Raw genomic sequence first — 16610 nt, 5'->3', positions numbered from 1 at the left:
CTATAAAACTACTCCAATTATTTTCATGAACTAAACTTGTAATTTGTAAAATTGAATTATGACTTGATCTTATATTATTAGTTACATTCTATTATCCAGTTTAGACGTGCTAGTAATTATGTAATGATCAATTCATTTTAAATAATTAAGCTATTGTAAATTTCAGATTTTTGGTAATTGATTTGATTGCAAGATATGGTTCTGTAAACGACCAAATTTAATTTGATTCGTTATTTGAAAATGAAAACTAATTTATTCAGATATGAAAATTAATTTCGATTCGGATTTCAAATTTCCGAATGCTCGTCCTTAATTACAAAATAGTGATTATTTTGTTATATAAATGAAAAAAAGGTTTTTAATTAAATGATCCAAAATAATAAATGAGTAAAATGAATATACGATATGCATTTATTATTAAAGCATCACGTGATTATTTTAAATACTTACCTATTTATTTTGTGGGAATTATGGAATTCATTTTAATTTAAATATTTGGGGCAGAATGACTATCATTATTTGTAGCGGTATATCGGGTTGCGCAACAATACGAGATGACGTAGCAATCTCACATCTTGCGTCAGGGTTTGTTTGGATAATATCTAATTCATACCCTCAAATTGTAACTAATTTTGGTTGTGCTATTTGAAAAGATAAACCTATTCATATTTAATTTTATCTCATAGTTATTATGGTATAAATAAATTTTAATCCCAAGTCTCTCTGCAGAGTATGCCTCTCTCTCTCTCTGTATCCCTTTTCTCTTCTCTCTCAACAAATTCTCTAGGGTTTTCACAATTCACAGATAGATACATACAGCTCTCTGTATCTATATCTTGATCAATACCTATAACTTTGAAGAATTGCGTTTGATTCATCTTTACATATTGGAGCAACGGCTATGAAGCGCGAGTTAGCTTTGGCAATGGAGGCTCAGTTACAAGTAACCGAGTCACTCGGTCGAACTCGCGCTTCGAAACCTGACGATCTCCTTCAAAATGTTTCTACAGTTAACGGATCTGTTGATCAGTCTCCTAAGCCCATGGCTTCGATTACAAAGTGTAGGGAAATTAATGTGTATCGGAGAAATAAGCGCCTTAAAATTTCGTCCGAGAACGGTGATTCTGTTATTGTTGAGAAATCGAAAGTTGATTCTGTGATTGTGGAGGCGGCGCCGAAGGTTGATTGTGTTGAGGCACCGAAAATTGATTCCGTTGTGGCGGAGTTACCGAAAAATGAATCCGTAATTGTGGAGGCACCAAGAATTGATTCCGTAATTGTGGAGGATTCGAAGATTGATTCTGTGATTGTGGAGGTGCCGGTAGCGGAGGTTGATTCTGAAATTAAGGCGGAGGCGATGGATAATTTTGTGACGCCAGCAGCGAAGAGGCGGAAGAAGAAAAAGAAGGCGTTGTGTGGAGGTTCGAGGCGGTTTACGCGATCAATATTGAATGTACAGCCTGTCGAGACTATGGAACGGGAACATAAAAAGGAAGATGATGTAGATGATGTGGCGGCGGTAGCTGAGGGTAATTTAACTGAAGTGCCTGTTGAAGCCATTGGAAATGTGACTGAATTAGAGCCTAGAAAAATTGAATTGAGTAGGAGGCCTACAAATGTGAAGGAACTTTTCGAGACCGGTATGTTGGAAGATTATGCGGTTTTCTATAATGGAACTGGCAATAAGGTAATGTGTATGTTATATTTTAAATCTGGTTATGAAACTTATAATCATACACTGGTCGGCTTGTGAATTGTTTCTGGTTGACCTGTTGTTTTATGACATTCATTGAAATAATTTACTGGCAGTTCCTTAAATTGATAGGATTTACATATATTTCCCTGCATTGAATTTGCGTATAATGACTCTAATTTACACTCCAAAATATCTTGACATTTTACTTAAAAAATTAAGTTCATGCTTGCATATTCTTATTCTAACTGTGGCCGTTCATCAAAATGATGAAACTTATAGAACTAATGGTCACAAGTTCATGAGGATGTATTAAAATTTAAAACTCAGTTGTGAAAGTTTATATTTAGCCGAAACCAATAGGGAAGTGTTGGATTGACTTTAAAGTCATGACTTAGCTTTTGGTTGACTAATTGTTTTTAATCACGGTTTGATTAAACTAATCTTTGCCATGACTACTTTCAACCCTAAACATCTGCTTTTTAATAGGAGTCTGCACTTCGAGGAATAATTAAAGGGACTGGAATTTTATGCTTCTGTAGTCTGTGCAAGGGATCCAGGGTGAGTGATAATGATTTAATTTATTTATTTATTCATTATACTTTCGCTAAATTGATATTCATATTTATGCTTTCAGTAATTACTCTAAATAGTTACCTAACAATATGATACCTTCAAACATGTAGGTTGTTCCTCCCAGTGCATTTGAGGTCCATGCTTGCAAGGTGTACAAGCGTGCATCACAATATATTTGTTTTGAGAATGGTAAAAGCCTCCTAGAGGTGGTGAAATTGTGCAATAAGTATGCTTTGAAGACACTAGCAACGGATATTCAGAATATTGTTGGTCCACTGATCAGAAAGAAAATAATCATTTGTCAGAGCTGTAAGGGTTAGTTAAGCTCTTCTTTTGACTGATAGTGAAGGTTTTCTTAGCTCTTACTTTGATCCATTGCCAGTTTGTAGGGATAATGGTAGTTTAAACTCAATTATATATTGAATGATGATGATGATTATATACATGAAAATATGTAGGATCATTTATTTTAAATACTGCTGGAAATGTGGAGCACATTTGTGAGCCGTGCATGCATTTAGCAAATTTACAGAATAATTCAACACAAACAACTGAATTGGAAGCTCGGTATGCCTTTCATACTCATATATATTTGTTTACCAATATGTTTTCCTTTATTTCACTCATGTCTATATTATATTTTCTCAGCTTTAAGTTACTTGTCCCCATTTCAATAATTTTCCTGAACAATTTACTATTTAAGTATCTATGACTTCAAAAGAATACAATTAATGTTTAAAAATGAGCATGTTTAAAAATGAGGGTAGATCATTAGTCTTGCAGTGTGATCTAATTTCTTTTTGTCAAGGATGTTTATAATGAAAGAGTTAATACTTGTAATCCTAAAGCTTTTCTAGTGTTAATATAATTTGAAGTTATAAAGGAAGTCATAATTTAGTTCTTGCTGCAGAATCTATTTTAAACTTCATATTGTGATTAGTAGAAGATTGATAGAGAAGGCATGCAGTAAATTGCAGTAAATTGCAGTAACAGTATACATACAATTATAAATACAAGCTATATTTATATATAATGTTCTTTATGTTTCTCTTCTCCCTTGAATATTAGTTATCTATGCTGTTTGTTTCATTACAACTTCCTACTTCATTTACCCAATAAATCTACTACATCTTACTATCTTTTCTCTTTTTCAGTATGCCTTAGTAATTAATTTGATAATTTGATATATTTGATGGACATGAGATCGCTTCTCACATCTAACATTATAAGTATGACTTGTAGAACATTAATCTAATAACTATTTACACCTTGATGACATTTTGGCAATTAGCAAAACGCTTATACCTTATTTAGGATTGGGTAAGACAAAGAGTATGATTAGTTGTTTTTTTGGGAAAAAAATGAAAGATATATAATAATGTTTGTCTTTGCTTTAAGCTAGCAACATAAAGTGATTTTTCACTTAACAAGTTAAAAAATGTGCATTTGTGTAACAAGTTAACAGTGACTTTAAAGTTGGAAAATAAGTTAAAGTTAAAAGTTGGTTGGAGGAACGCCAAAAACCGCAACCGCAACTGCAAAGCAAATATATATATTTTAGAGATTTTTATATCTGAAACTAGAAATATAATTATCAAACTTATATAAATATAACTTAGTAAACTATATTTATTAACATCTATTTTAATATTGAAAGTGTGTGTGTATGCGTGTGTATTCTAAAATAATATTAATTGTTAACCCATATTGGTATATAGAACCATGATTGGTTAAATTGTTTTTCAACCTTTAGTATGTATATTGTATTATATTCTATTAAATAAGAATGCTCGTCAACTTTTTCTTTTTGTCCTCTATATTATAATATCACCTGAATTTATAATATTTATGATAAATTATTATATATTACTTTTAATAGGTAGTTGAACCGCAAACTGATTCTACCCAATTGCAAATTCACAGCTAATGGCAAGCATGGATTCTGATTATTATCTTCTATAAAACAGTTACATGGTTTAGTGCCGGATTTTACCCCAATCTCTCTAACCTAACCAGTTACAACCCTATGTAATTATGCTTGTATAAATGTTAGTTATTCACATATATCTATGTATATTATATCATTAAAATTAAAACATTAAAATTTTTGTCAGAACAAAACCTGTTTTTGGAACTGGCCATACTAATTTTATTTTAATTACATACCCTTAAATATTCTTTACTGAATTACTTTTATTCTCATACTTACATTTTAGCACTTAATTGTTTTTTAGTACTCAACTTTGATATTTGGACCTAAATATTATACATATCCAGGCCTCTAAATTTTTAAATCTCGAAATAATAAGAGTTTTAGGGGCTACTCTATGGGTTTAAGTGCTTGTTTATTCTATAACCTACTTTGTTAAAATATTATTCAATTGTTTTAATTTAAAATATATCTCTATGATCTAATTTTATTGGTCTTATCTACGGGTCAAAATATTTCAAAATTAATTTTAGTGGGCTTATTATTTTAAAATATATTTGAATGGGCTTATTTATTTTTATATATTATGCAATTATTATTTTAAAATATATTTGACTTGCGAGTGGTATCCTTGTGTTTTAAATTTCGTATATGGCGTATGTCTTAGCATTTTATTAGTCAAATGGTAAAGTATAAGTACATGACATAACTCCCCATTAAAATTTCAAAACTTTAGCACTTTCAAGTACCTTAACAATATATGACACATATAAACATTAATCATCAAAATATTTGAAAAAAACATATGTAACTTCAAAAGATATATTTATAAATATTATTCATCATACCATTTTTTAATTGACTTTTACAGCTCATATCTTTACTTTTTTGACTTCTACAAGAGATACTTTTAGATTTTAAATATTGACTAACATTTAGGTAACAAAATTGTATATATGTATATGTGAAACCTAAAATACAATGTACCACTTGTAAGTTGTAAGTAAAAAAGAAGGAAGGATTATAATGGAAAAAGTCAAAACACAATGGTACTATCAAGAATATCCCTTAATTGGAAAACCTATTGGTTGGCATGTTTATATTTTAAAAGGATTCATGTATTTTAAACCAAGCATATCTACAGGACATTTGTTTTCAAACCTATTTCAATGGGCCTGTTTATAGTTTATTTAATAATTATACTCAAGTATTGTTCACTGAAACACATATCTAAGACATAATAATATTAGGCCGTGGCTTTTTTTTAAATCCTTTAATGACCCTATTTACTTAAATAAAACCATTCAACTATTATTGTTTAAACAGACCTTGTAGTGGGTTGCTCTACGCACTAATTTATTTCAATTAAAAAAACTTATTGTAAATAATACTTTTATTTTAAGCAAAAACAGAAATTTGTTTTAATTAAAGTGAAATATAAAAATATAAATAATTAAATAATAAAATTAGAATAGCCCGTGATTGTGTAAGCTAGTATAACTTATTATATGTTTGTATTTTTAATAACTCGTAAGTACACTACACATAACAATGTAATTGCCCAACGACCTTTCACTTTAATTAACTGTAAGCTAGAAGTAATTTTTTTAAGTTTACGCAAACGAACTCATTATTTGTTAATATTATTATGGAAGAGATAAGAACTAGGAAGTTGATGCATGTAAATCCCATGGTGCACAGAAATTAGTCGAAATATTAATTTGTATATATTGTAAAAAGGAAAACTAAAAAGTTTAATTATATTAATATACTAAGTTTCTTAGGAATATTTAAAGATATGTTAGTACAATGATAGGATTTGTTTCTTTTATTTTAAAGAAAAGTGCACGTTGTGTACATATACTTACAATACTGAAGTTCAGATTCCTACCCTTGCAATATTGCTTTGTAAAAAAAACTCTGTCAACATTGGGGCAAACTAGCGAAATAGGCAATTATGTTTTTTCACCCGTCGGCTCTTATTAATCACCAATTAGTTATCGAACATTATTACATATTATAGTTGTTTTTCTCCTTACAGTATTGTTGGACAAGTTTTCCTTGGACCATGAAAGAAAATCATTCAAACCAATCCTCCGACCATATCTCTTCTAAATGGTTTCGTATTTACCTCACCCTTATCCCCTGATAATAAATCAAGAATAAAAGGGTCATTCTTAACTCATTCTCACCGGTTCTCGAAAAACAACACAGCCTCTTCCGACTTATAAGACCATCTCCAACCATACCTCTTTTTCAAAATAATTTTATATTTAAATTTTCACCTTTTTTTACTTCATGTTGCTATTTCTTCTCCCATCATTCCTCCAAACTTTACTCTAAACCTACTTATCACTATGTAATTAAATATTTTAAAATAGAGATAAATATAGAGATACTTAAGATAGAAATGTAAGACGTGAGAGACGGTTCATTGTAAAACCAATATTTTCATATGCACAGTGTTGCATAGTGTTTTTATTTATATATAAAGAAGATAGAGTAATATATGGTTTCATAGTGTTTTTATATATATTTAAAGAAGATAGAGTAATATATGGTTTGAGCATTATAACTATATTTATAAAGTAAAAATGAAGTAATACGGCAAATAAAGATGGGACTACAAATGTAATCATTCAATTCTAAACAAAACAAAGTCAACTCAATCACATAGCATAATCCAGTCCTTGTTTTTGCATACTCAATCATCTATCAATTCACAAAACAAAACACTTCTATACCTAACCAAACTAATCAATTTTTTCGATGATTACAATATATACATCGTATATATATAGAGGGCTATTCTAATAGAAACTAGAAAATAATTTTTTTTTTAAATTACTTCGAAATATAACACATATGGTATGCAAATTGATTTTTGAGAGAGAAGAAAAATATACTGAAGTCGGATTTAAAAAAAAAATATCGTTTGACGGGAAAAATCAAATTAAAAACTGAGATTGTGTGGGAGGGTGCAGATTAGTTGGGTGTGTTGCTTTTAGGGGGGTTATTAGATTATATGATCTAATGGCTAGATTAGTTCCTATTTTAAATTTAGTTTCTATTTGATCATTTATATAGTAAGGTTCTAGAGACAACCCTCTTAAAAAGGGAATGAGAGAATCTTTCATCTAAAATAAGATTCTAAATATTTTTTAGCTTATTTTAAGAAATAATTATTTAGTAATATTGTAATAGTCATAACATAAATTTTAAAATCAAGATTTGAATCAAAATTCATGAGATTCAAAAACAGATTCTTATAATTTCTGAGATTAAAAACAGATTCTTAAAATTTATGAGATTCAAAAGTAGATTCTTAATTTTTTTCATGATTTTTTTGATTTTTTTTTTAAAAATGGTTGTTTGTAATTAACTTTATGGAAGCACTATGAAAATAAAAAAACATTTGCACCTTTTTTGAATTTTGAAATTAATTTTTAAAGTAGGGTTCTCTCGTTCCCTTTTTTAAGGGGGTTTTCTCTTAAGCCTTGACCTATATATATATAGGGAGTTGCTCAAATGAGAACCCCTATTATAATGAGATATGAGATTTAATTATGACCCCACATATTTTAAATACTTTTAATCTGGGCCATTCATTTAAATAGTAGACCCATTTCATTTCCCCTCCCTTCTTTCACTGTAACAACCCCCACCAGCAACTCTACCACTGTCACCGCCACCACACCATGTCTTTGCCGTCTTGTTCATCTGTTTTTATCCGCTTCTCTCTCCCTCTCATTCTCTCTACAATAATCAAAGCCTCGTTTTTATATAATTTTGATGTCCAAATCAGAATTCTAGGTAACCAAACTCATCTTCTCGCAATCCTCTATCTCTCACCACCAATAAATCTTTGTTTTGAGCAATTTCGAAATCAAAAGTAGATAATGATTTTTAATTCAGTGATTTTTGATGTTTTTAATAGCATGAGAGCACATATACGTTAAAATGGAGTTGGATGATGGTGAAAGCGCTAATTTTTGGGTGTCACCGGAATCAACTGCCGCCAGCGATAAGTTCCGGCGAGCGAACGATAATTAATATTCGTTTTCAATTTGGTTTTTCTGTTGTGTAGCATCTCTGTAATTGAGATCATGATGCATGTTGGAATTAATTGAGGTTGTCGGATGATTTTTTCGTGGTGTGATAGGGGTTGCGATGTTCATAGTTTATTTGTGGTGATTTAGATTTAGATCAGGTGATTTCCGTTATGATGTTAGTGGTCGGAGTTGAAGGAAACTTGTGGACGGATCTGTTAGGCTGAAATAGTGGCTTGATATGGTGATTTTCAGTTGCCGGTGGTGATTTTTCGTTTTCTGGTGGTGATTTTTCGTTTTTCGATGGTGATATTTTTAGAGGGTGGTGATTTTATGCTTACCTGTGGTGATTTTCTGGTGGTCGCAGGAGGTGGTGGTGGCCGGAAATGGTGGTCGGCGGAGGTGATTGAGGTTAATGAGTGGTTGAATTAGATAAAATATGATAAAATATTAGATATTAAAATATTAAATATTAAATCAATGGTAAGAGATGAATATGATGAATTGAAATGAGTGGATATGATTCGATCTCATATCTCAAAGTAGTGGGGTTCTCATTGGAGTAAGACCCTATATATATATATTAACATATATATATTAACAATGTATATGTATATAAGAGAGAGGAGATAGAGTTTAATAGTTATGTTTATTGCACTAATTATTTGGGTGTCCAAGAAATATTTGCCCCTCTATTTACTTACGACATTAGCTGGAATTAACAAAACTACACAAACTAAATAAATATTAATACGTCCCTATTGCAAATGTTGGATTTCGAAATGCAATATTGCAACTTGCATGTGCATGGATCATCAAAATGTAGTACAAAATGCACTTTTCTCTCTATTTAATTATGCTAGTGTGCTTGGAGGCTTTTTATGATTATAAATAGGCTTGTTATTTTGATTAACTATGAGGTTCTCTTTTCATAATGGAATCTCTTAAAATTATAGACTTTGAATTATTATTGAGATCGAGATTGTTCTTGTTTTGGGTTGTGATTGTGATCCCCACACTTATCACCTTGTATCTCATAATACTTTTGGGGATAGTATGTGATTGAATTCTCGTAAGACAAAACTTTTTTTCTCGTGGTCATTATTCATTGTTGTGTATGTGTTAAAAATTAAATTGCGTCTCTAGATATTGTGAATTGTACGGAGCAAGAAATAAAATTCAATTGCATTTCTAGATATTGGGAATTAAATTGTATTTAAAGACTCTAATTTTACCTATATGGTGTGGATACAATTCTCTCATCGCATTTCATCAATCGCCTAAATATATGGTATCTTATTTTTTTTCCTTGCTAAATAAACTATGGTATCTTATCTTGTTAAGAATCTTAATGTCTAATGTTTGGTAAATAAATATTGAGGCCAATTACAAGATTCTTTATCTAATGTTTATTTCTAAATAAATTTTGATATAGTTACGAGTGATGCGCAAGACTTATATTTTTAAAAATACTAATTAAAACAAATTTGTAAAGTTATAAGTAATTAATGGGGTGCTGATTTAAGTTTTAAAATATTACCCATCTCTTTTACTCCTATTAAAATCGACATATGTTTATAATTTTGATCCTAACTTTTAAAACTATTTATTAAAGTTTGTGCCTTTTGGGATACAGCTTTACACTTATGACTTAAATTGAATAGTAAATGAATGTAGACGGATTGTTAAAAGCCAAAACAGATTGTCTTTTTCGAAGTTCACGCCCCTAGCTTCTCCCCCTTCTCCGTCTCCCTTCTCCTTTTTTTATTAATAATCTATTCTATAATCTCTCCGTAAATCACATCTCCTGGGCGGTGACTGGGTTTCTCCGGCAACAACGAAGTGTCTTATTTCTGTCCAACAAATCCGATGTGGATTCCGTTTCCGAATCCGGATCGTGTCGTGTCTACACAGGTACGGCTGGGTTTTCCAGCGAATCCAAGCATCACAGCTGTTTTATAGATGTTGTTAGTTTATCATTAATGTTGCTCTATCGCTAGTGTTTATCTATTTCTAGATCGATCAGGCTATGATTCGAACTATTGAGAATTAATATTCTAGATCTGCTATATCAAGAAGGATTAGAGAACTCTTTGGGCCAATAACCAAATCCCGGTTTTCAATTCATTTCTGTACTGTATTTCTCTATTTTTTTGGGTAGCATTGCATTTTAAAATACTTTTTGGGTTGATTTTCGGGCCATTTTTTGTTAATTCTTTAATTCAGTGCTTTTTTTTGTGACACTTAATCCCTTTAAGTTTTCTTCAGGGGAGTTTCAGGTCAGTGCTAAAGTGTTTCTTACAGAAGATTGCAGACAAAATGGCCATAAAAATTGCATATTAAATAAAGTTAAACTTATCATCTTTTTCTAGTTTAGTTACTATCAGTCACAGTCTATGCATTTTCTCTTTTGTACAGAATCCAATGTAGTACATACTTGTTTTTATGATGCTATTCCTTTTCCCATTTCCCTCCTTCAAATCGATATCTTCATTTCCGCACTTCTGATTTTCTTTTACTGGATTATTATAGGTACTGTGAACAAGATCTGGATCCCCTGTCTCCGAGAAGAGATTCACTACGTGACAATAAACGAGGGAGTAGTCAAAGTACAAAGATAAAAAGGAAGTTAGTTTCTCCCCCTTTAATTACACTTCTTTTGCCTCCCTGCATCTTCAGTTGATGGCTAAAATGTAATATCATTGCTCATTTTTTCACTTATGCTACTCCAGATCATCAAGAGCAGTCTTGGATCCAGTGTCTCCTGTTAGTGCTTTGTCGAACAAATCGTCACAAATCAAGAGTAAGCGGAAGCCTATAAAGAAGATGGTGTCAGTAAAAACGACCCCTCGTCTAAACAAGAGCAGAGGAAAGCTTCTAGGAAAGACATCATCAAGTCCAAAGTCTCCTAAAAGTACTCCACTTCGTGCCTTGTCAATGAGTAAGAGTCAGAAGAAAATTTCAAAAAAGTAGGTATTTTCAATTGAAATTCATTCTGGCAATCGTGCTGTTGTTTTGTTTACTAAAAAGTGACTGGTTTGACTCAGAGTACCAAAATCTGTTCCATGCCGGAGTACGATCAAACCTGCCTCCAGTAGCAGATGGAAGATAACGAAAAAGTTGGTACATAAATAACCTTTAGATGGTGTTATATGTATGTGGCTGCTTAGCGTTTATACTTTACTTGTAATAAACTTTCTTAAATATCGTAAACTGCCTATTCATGCAGAGATCAAAAGATGCATAGATTGGTTTATGAGAAGGATGGATTGCCCAACGGTTCTGAAGTAGCATATTATTCTCAAGGAAAGGTAGTTGAGTTTGATGTTTTACGTGCCTGTTTTGTGGTTAGTAGTTATCATATTGTTTCTAATGTCTTGAATTTATTGACAGAGGTTACTACAAGGTTACAAGACAGAAACTGGGATATATTGTCTTTGTTGCAGTAGTGATGTAAGTTGATTATTCTTTTTTACAAAGGAATTTTTTAAGGGAATAAATGAATATGTAAACAATGGGGGACGCCCTTCATCCCGTAGGAGGAATATTATAGACACTGGTCATTTAGTCTTAAATGTAAATCATTTAAAAGAAATGAAATTCTATTGTGTACAATGAGCAGGTTAGTCCATCCCAGTTCGAAGCACACGCCGGCTGGGCATCACGCAGGAAGCCGTACGTCTTCGTTTCCTCCTCTTTGCCCTCAACTAAAATTTAAAGATAGTTTTCTAATTTTTGAAAATTCAATTTCTCTTTTTGCAGATATAATTACATATACACCTCCAATGGAGTGTCTCTCCATGAATATGCAGTGGCTCTAAATTTGAAGCGGACGAAGAATTCTCTCAGGGACAATGATGACTTATGCATCATCTGTGCGGATGGTGGCGATCTCTTGCTTTGTGATGGATGCCCTAGGTCTTTTCACCAAGGTAAATTAAAAATTCGGAAAATTGTGACTGTCAATGATCACACGTATTTAAATATTATTGTTTTTGAATTTTTAGTTCTTCAATAATTTGTTTGTGAAAAGTACAAGGTGACTGGGGAATGAGAAAGTAAAACAGTTGCAAATGGTATTAAGTATAAAAATTAAGGGATAAGCCAGCTAGATTGTTATGCGTGGATATCTTAAAAGCGTAGATATCTTAATAAGTGTTTGCGTTTGTATCAGTGTAATTGGCGATGTGTTTATATTGAGATGGATAGTTACTTCTTCCTGGCGTTACCCTTCCCTGCTTGGTTTAAGAAACACAAAATGGGACTCAAGGAACATATTTGCAATGCTTATTAAGTTAATAATGTACAAGCTTAATTATGATGCTTTCACAAGATCTGGTAGAGGTTTTAACCAATCTTCCAATATCTCAGTTTGTACAGGGAGTGTTTATTTACCGGTTATTTTAGATTTGACAGGTACAATCCTTTTCAGGGTCGTCTTACTCTGTTTAAGGGCCATCTTCCTTTTCTGTCCTGACAACCCATGTGTAGTTTGGATAAAGTGTTATGCCATAATTTATTTGTGTAAGTAATGAGAATAAATATTTACAGTCTTTAGACTGCAAAATTAACCTGCAATTCAATGTGCAAATTGTAAGAAAGTCATTATTTAGACCTAATTAGATAATGTGTTTCTTGTTGCCCCTGATTCATTTTTTTGCTCGAAACAGCATGTTGGGCCCTGATCTTGGGCTTGTAACTTGAATGGACTCGAGACATATCAGTTTTTTAATAAGACGATAACTATAAGTCTGTTTCAAGTACTGACCTTAGTTCCCTCATACGACCTGAGAATTTGCCTATTGCCCTCTTCCTGTGTCATTTGAACCTTATCTGTACCCTGTAATTTTATGTATTCTAAGTTTTTTCATATCAGTTATTCAGTTGTTACCTCTTTTATCTGACATTCAATTTTCTTGGTGTTTGTAGAATGTGCGTCCTTAAAGACAGTTCCTCGTGGTAAATGGTACTGTAAGTTCTGTCAGAATATGTTTCAAAGGGAAAAATTTGTTGCACACAACGCCAATGCTGTTGCAGCTGGAAGAGTTTTAGGAGTAGATGTAATGGGACAGATAACAGAACGTTGCATTCGTATTGTCAAAAACCCAGAAGCTTCTGAAGTTTTTGCATGCGTTCTTTGCAGGTAAATTAATATAATAAAGGCAAATAGTATCTATAGATTTTTCCAGCCATGACCATTTTTTACCCATTCAAGTGTTAATCATAAGTCAAATGTATCTATCAGTCTATTACCTTCACTCATTCTAGTCATCTTTTAGTTTATTGATGTTCTGTTCTGTTGGTTCATTGATGTTTGGTATGATACAGAGGTTATGACTTTAGCCGAACTGGTTTTGGGCCGCGAACAGTTATTCTCTGTGATCAGGTATTTTTTATTTTGTGTCAGCTCTGTTCATTATTGTAGTGCGAAGTGAATAAAGATTGATTGCCTATGTTATCCCTAGACAAACTGACTGTTCATGTTTATTTATCCACTTTCTTCCCTAGTGCGAGAGGGAATACCATGTTGGTTGCTTGAAGAAAAACAAAATGGCCGATCTAAAGGTGAGGTTTCTTAAATATGTAAATAATTATGTATATGTTATATGTATATGTAAAAACACTACATATATGTAGCTTTTCTATCTTGGGGCCAGACTTGATTAGTCCGGCATTTTAACAAATTTTTATTAACGAAACCTCGATGGGCAACAGGAATTGCCAAGTGGCGAGTGGTTTTGCTGTTCAGACTGCAAGAGAATTCACTCTGATTTGCAGAATCTGTTAGTTTCTGGAGCAGAGAAGCTTACTGACTCTCTTTTAGGTGTCACTAGAAAGCAGCACGTTGATAAGGGTCTGGAATGTGTCACCAATGTCGTTGTAAAATGGAGACTTCTTAGCGCCAGAATTTCATCTCGCGAAAACAAATTGTTGCTTTCAGAGGCTTGTGCTATCTTCCATGTATGTGTACTATCAGCTTATATTTCTAGGGACCTATTGTAGTTGGGTTAGTTTTATTTGCTATAGTGTCTTTCTATGTTTATGCCTTCACGTATATAGTAATGGTGAAGAGGGTGGATTGCTGCATTCCTCCCATATGTGGGCGAGTATGTAGGACTAATGCAGAGGTTCTGCCGCAAAGTTGCTGGGAGAAGTTCAGCCTATTAAATACATAACAGCTGAACTAATTTATACTCGCATTACATGATTAATTAAATACCTATAATGAGATAAGAGATTTTTAATACGATCAATTACCTGAAATAAATGTAACTGTTAATTGGTTTTGTTGGATGACTGTGACGATTCCCAAAGTTTCGGTTATTATCAAAGATAACTATACAATGCAATATGAACATAACAACAGTAGTAAGGCTACTATGCTTTGTTATATTTTAATTATTTCTTTGGGCTTGAATGCATATTCTGCGTTAAATACTAAGGCAGTAACCTTGCAAAAAAAACATTTTGTTATATTTTCTCTGACTTCAACTACCTAATTTGCAGGAGAATTTCGACCCTATAGTTGATGTATTATCAGGACGTGATTATATCCCATCAATGGTTTATGGGTAAGCATCACAGTCACCATAACCTGGAAGGTTTATTTCATTCAGTACCTTGTTCCATTGTGTAATCTTCTTACCGTTTTTGTGGTTATGTTGAATCTTGTAGAAGGAATATAAGGGGCCAAGACTTGAGTGGAATGTACTGTGCAATCTTGACAGTCAAGTATGTAATTTTTGCATATTCCTTTTGTGTCTCCTATTAGTGCCATTAGTTTTTATTGAAGCTCTATTGTATCTTGCAGCTCTACTGTGGTATCTGCTGGACTTCTTCGAATTTTTGGACGTGACTTAGCAGAACTCCCGTTGGTTGCAACTACCAAGGAAAACCAGGGCAAGGTTAGTTTGAAGATAGCCTAAACAAGATGTTGCATTTTGTTGTCAGATAAACCTTTTTTTATAGCTTGAAACAATCGCTGCTGATCGGTTGATTCTATTATATATTCTAGTATACACTTTGACTACTAGTGTTATTAAAAGTTTTTATGAGTTGGAAGGCAATGATTTTCCTCCTTTTTTAAATATGGGGTTTTCTGATACTTTAGTCCTGTTTTAATGGCAAATACAGTTTCCCAATTTAAGTATAAAACATTTGCACAGGGCTATTTTCAATTGTTGTTCTCATGCATCGAGAAATTGTTGGCTTTCCTGAGTGTCCGAACCCTTGTTCTACCAGCTGCTGAAGAAGCTGAAACTATATGGACCAAAAAATTTGGTTTTGAGAAGATACCACAGGAACAGGTATTGCTGAACTATTTGGTTTTCTTATTATCAGCTTATATGTAAACTTACTTTTTTTGGTGTAGTAGTTTCTAACCTTCTATCTTGCCAGCTTAACAATTACAGGAAGAAGTGTTGGCAAATGCTTACCTTTGAGGGAACAACTATGCTAGAAAAAGCTGTTCCCCAATGTCGAATTGCCAGCCAAGAATTAACTGTTAGTGATGTTTCTCACCAAGGTATGTCCATTACTGAGGTTTCCGACCAATATATGGCTGTCACTAAGGTTTCCGACCGAGATTTCTTGGCTGTTCCTGTCGTTTCCGACCAAGATATGACTGTCCCTGTGGTTTCTAACCAAGATCTGGCTGTTCCTGTGGTTTCAGACCAAGATATGGCTGTTCCTGTGGTTTCAGACCAAGATATGGCTGTTACAAAGGTTTCCGAACAAGATATCGCTGTGATGGTGACCGTTGAGGAGAAAGAAACATCTACTAGTACCGACAAGGACCGAGCTGCAGAGATTCTTGAAGATGTTGATGCTACTGCTGACATCTAAATGCAATCATAGTTGGTGCATCTGCTGAAGACCTAGATGTTGTTGAGGACCAATCAAAATGAGCGGCACTTAATTTCTTGCAGTAGTTGTATCATTTTTATACAGAGGAGATCATCGCCAGTTTGTTGATAATTTTCCTTGCATTTTATCCATTGATATAGCACATACTCATGACTGTATAGCATGGCTGTTGACGCTGTCGGCAAGACTTATAAAGTAGCTTTTAAGTATTAAGTTATGCTATTTCTGGAATCTCATGACTGTATAGCATGGCTGTTGACGCTGTCGGCAAGACTTATATAAAGCAGCTTTTAAGTAGCAAGTTATGCTATTTCTGGATTTTGGACTTGCTAGTGTTTGAAAAATCTGCTGCAATGGTCGATATTTTGGCATACAAAATTGATCATAAAGAAATTGAATTGCTTTCATGGTGAATCTAATTTAGTAAATAGGTGTATTTGCTTGCCCCCGTCACGGTGAGCATGTTCTAGGAATCTTGTCATCATGTTATATGCTG

General features: G+C 32.8%; 1 protein-coding gene across 2 annotated transcripts; it reads left to right on the top strand.

Annotated features, from left to right (window-relative positions):
• Window positions 1-686: 686 nt before the first annotated feature.
• Window positions 687-16432, top strand: LOC141689220 (uncharacterized). Of its 2 annotated transcripts, XM_074493436.1 has the most exons (21): window positions 689-1687; window positions 2183-2254; window positions 2380-2584; window positions 2728-2836; window positions 10781-10876; window positions 10981-11217; window positions 11296-11367; window positions 11478-11559; window positions 11642-11701; window positions 11871-11923; window positions 12011-12180; window positions 13178-13391; window positions 13577-13634; window positions 13757-13813; window positions 13964-14209; window positions 14756-14820; window positions 14924-14980; window positions 15060-15153; window positions 15415-15555; window positions 15647-15773; window positions 15921-16432. In XM_074493436.1, exons 1-21 carry the CDS (start codon window positions 902-904, stop codon window positions 16091-16093), a joined length of 3174 nt encoding a protein of 1057 aa, XP_074349537.1. In that variant the 5' UTR covers window positions 689-901; the 3' UTR covers window positions 16094-16432. The 2 variants fall into 2 exon arrangements, with proteins under 2 accessions (XP_074349536.1, XP_074349537.1); XM_074493435.1 differs by having other exon boundaries at window positions 687-1687; window positions 15647-16432.
• Window positions 16433-16610: the final 178 nt, after the last annotated feature.

This window comes from Apium graveolens, chromosome 10, assembly GCF_009905375.1.
Source record: "Apium graveolens cultivar Ventura chromosome 10, ASM990537v1, whole genome shotgun sequence".
Classification (NCBI taxonomy): Eukaryota; Viridiplantae; Streptophyta; class Magnoliopsida; order Apiales; family Apiaceae; genus Apium; species Apium graveolens.
Note: the sequence above shows the minus strand (reverse complement) of the source record. Positions and strands in the feature narration are given on the sequence as shown.

Excerpts from the sequence above, each read along its gene's own strand:
- LOC141689220 (XM_074493435.1), top strand. The coding sequence starts at position 902 with ATGAAGCGCGAGTTAGCTTTGGCAATGGAGGCTCAGTTACAAGTAACC. Across the intron at positions 11,702-11,870 it reads GTCTTTGTTGCAGTAGTGAT|GTTAGTCCATCCCAGTTCGA; the intron begins GTAAGTTGATTA and ends TACAATGAGCAG. Across the intron at positions 15,556-15,646 it reads AGAAGATACCACAGGAACAG|CTTAACAATTACAGGAAGAA; the intron begins GTATTGCTGAAC and ends CTATCTTGCCAG.